The sequence below is a fragment of the Myotis davidii genome, unplaced genomic scaffold (assembly GCF_000327345.1).
Source record: "Myotis davidii unplaced genomic scaffold, ASM32734v1 scaffold362, whole genome shotgun sequence".
NCBI lineage: Eukaryota > Metazoa > Chordata > Mammalia > Chiroptera > Vespertilionidae > Myotis > Myotis davidii.
The window spans coordinates 1,577,302-1,580,155 of NW_006297152.1; the positions used below are offsets into that span (position 1 = coordinate 1,577,302).

Below are 2,854 nucleotides of genomic sequence, written 5' to 3' on the forward strand. Positions count from 1 at the left end.
AAGGGATAGAGTTAGAAACATCGATGAGAGAGAAACATCGATCAGCTGCCTCCTGCACACTCCCTACTGGGGATGTGCCCGCAACCAAGGTACATGCCCTTGACCGGAATTGAACCTGGGACCCTTGAGTCTGCAGGCCAACGCTCTATCCACTGAGCCAAACCGGTTAGGGCCAAGTATTTAAATATTGTGTCTGTTATTTATTGACCAAATAAGATAGCAGGTGCTTTGCTAGTTCTGGGTGAATGAGGTGATTAAGATCATGGGTTTTATAGTCTAGGATGGTGGTTTTCAACCAGGGGGGATTATTTTCCCCTTCCCAGGGGATATTTAGCAATATCTGGGGACATTTTTTATTGTCACAACTGGGGTGGGGGAGTTGGGGGCCACTACCAGCATTTAGTGGTTAGGAGCCAGGCCTGCTGGTAAATACCCTGTAATTCGTGACAGTCCCTTAGATAAAGCATTGTCCCCAGCCCAGAATATGAGTAATGTTAAAGCTGGCAATCCCTGGTACAATCGTGGGGTGATAGGGAGAACCCCCCAAAAAACAAACAAAACACACACAAGCACACTTACATATGAAAAAGTGACCTGCAAATGTTACTCTGGTGTCCTTACCTGGTTATCCAAGTTCATTGGTGACATATACTTTGTGTCTTCTCAATTATAAGTGGTGGATGGTATTTGAAATTTTAAACCCCGTTTTTAAGTGCCTTTGATTTCTTACCTCAATTGTGATGGTTGAAGCTCAGCTCTCCTCTCTTCTGCCCCTGGATCCTTCAACACAGATGATGGACTTAAGAGTGGGAATGAGGTAGACACAGGCTAGCTTCCATGTGGTCAACTGACGGGCTCCTTCCCGGGACCTCGGAGACCTGGATTTGAATACCAGGACCATGCTCTGGCTGATTATGTTCATCATCAAGTGGATGGTCCTCTAGGCTCCCTGTTGTCTCTGGCATTTCCTGTGGGGTGCCTGTGTCACCCTGCTATCAGCCTGGGAACCATCGGCAGTGTGATGCGTGTGTCCTTTGCTTTTCAGGAGCTGTGCCGTCAACAGCGCTCCTTCCAAACACTGGACCAAGAGTGCACTCAGATGAAAGCCAAACTCACCCAGGAGCTGCAGCAGGCCAAGAACGCTCACAACATCCTGCAGTCTGAGCTGGACAAAGTAGGTGCTCCTCCCCTTTTCCTCGTGCCTGTTAATTCTGTGCCGTAGCTGACACAGGCTGCTTGGAAGGAAAATATGCTCTATCCTCACTTTCCTTTTCAAACAGGAGAGCAAACGGAGCCTGTCTGGGTCTGGATTCTCTCATTTAGAGGACAGTGAATGAGGGGGGTTAGTGTAAATGATGAAGTATTAAATGGTCAAAGGCTTTATATCCTTGCTACTATTTCCCAAACGTAAATTTTATGTGTCCAAAAATAATTATAGTGCTTTTGGTATATGGCTAATAGTTTTAAGCCCAACTTTTATGAAATATAAATGTCAAAGCACATTGTTAAACTTGGTACTAATTTTTCTAAAGTTCAAAATATTCTTTCCTTGAATAGTTTTGTATTGCACATTTTTATTTGTTGTTAGTGTACTGCATTGGAACAAAAACTGAAAAAATTGACTGAAGATTTGAGTTGCCAGCGACAAAATGCAGAAAGTGCCAGATGTTCTCTAGAACAGAAGCTCAAAGAAAAAGAGAAGGAGTTTCAAGAGGTAAGGTGGATAGATTCATTAGGAGTTTGTCGGGATGTCACAGGTCGCTCATTGGAGAAGAGCCATTGGTCATCGTTTGGATGTTCTATAGGGAAATGCTCTCGGGGGGGAAAAGGTCGCTGTATTTTCCTTCAGTCTTTTCAGTCTTACCGTTTTTGATCAGAGAAGGAACTCAGTAGTTAGAAATGTTCTTTTGTAGCCATATTTTCAGGTTAGTTTGAGATTATTATTCTGAGTAGGAAAAGGTCATATTCTTTTTTCAAACACTCTCCGTTGTGGAATAAATTGAATTACAATCTCTGGCTTTATCTTTCTGCTTGTAAAGCCTGTGGGTTGGCAAATACATTGGAACAGTAGCTGATGAAGTGGGGAAAGGCTTTGGCAGGCAACTTAGAGCTGAGGATGCCCTTCTGTAAGTACAGCTGCCAATGTGAGGCGAGTTAGCCGGGAAGTGTGTGTGTCATAGGGATTGAGGGTCTGCAGACTTCCAATAGGAGTGACTGCAGACTGGAGCTCATCTTGGTCAGACACCACCTCATACATTCGTTAAACTGTTTATTCCTTTATTGTTTATCTCACCAGAACTACTGTATACCGCAGGCATGATAGAGGCATTACCCAGAAGGAAGTAATTGCACCTCCTGGGGAAATTATAACCAATTGTGTATTTAAATATTTTTTTAATTTAATTTTTTAAAATACATTTTTATTGATTTCAGAGAGGAAGGAAGAGGGAGAGAGCGATAGAAACATCAATGATGAGAGAGAATCATTGATTGGCTGCCTCCTACACGCCCCCTACTGGAGATCAAGCCCGAAACACTGGGCATGTGACCTTGACCGGAATGGAACCTGGGACTCTTTAGTCCACAGGCCAACACTATCCACTGAGCAAAGCCAGCTAGGGCTAAGTTAATGTTTTAATTTCAGTTGACATTTAGTATTCTATTAGTTTGAGGTATACAGCATAGTGGTAAGACATTTGTAAAACTTACAAAGTGATCCCCCGATAAAAAAGTATTTAAATAAATAAATAAATATATATATGTGTGTGTATATATATGTATATATATTTCAGAGAGGTAGGGGGAGGGATAGAGAAATATCAATGATGAGAGATTTATTGATTGGCTGCCTCCT

General features: G+C 42.5%; 1 protein-coding gene across 2 annotated transcripts in view; it reads left to right on the top strand.

The window, feature by feature from the left end:
- Nucleotides 1-2,854, top strand: part of CENPF (centromere protein F) — a 52,083-nt gene that overhangs the window by 16,715 nt on the left and 32,514 nt on the right. For both annotated transcript variants that reach the window (XM_006772933.2, XM_015569945.1), the window contains one exon: nt 1,589-1,714. In XM_006772933.2, coding sequence (XP_006772996.1) covers nt 1,589-1,714 — 126 coding nt within the window. The remainder of the gene's footprint in view (nt 1-1,588; nt 1,715-2,854) is intronic.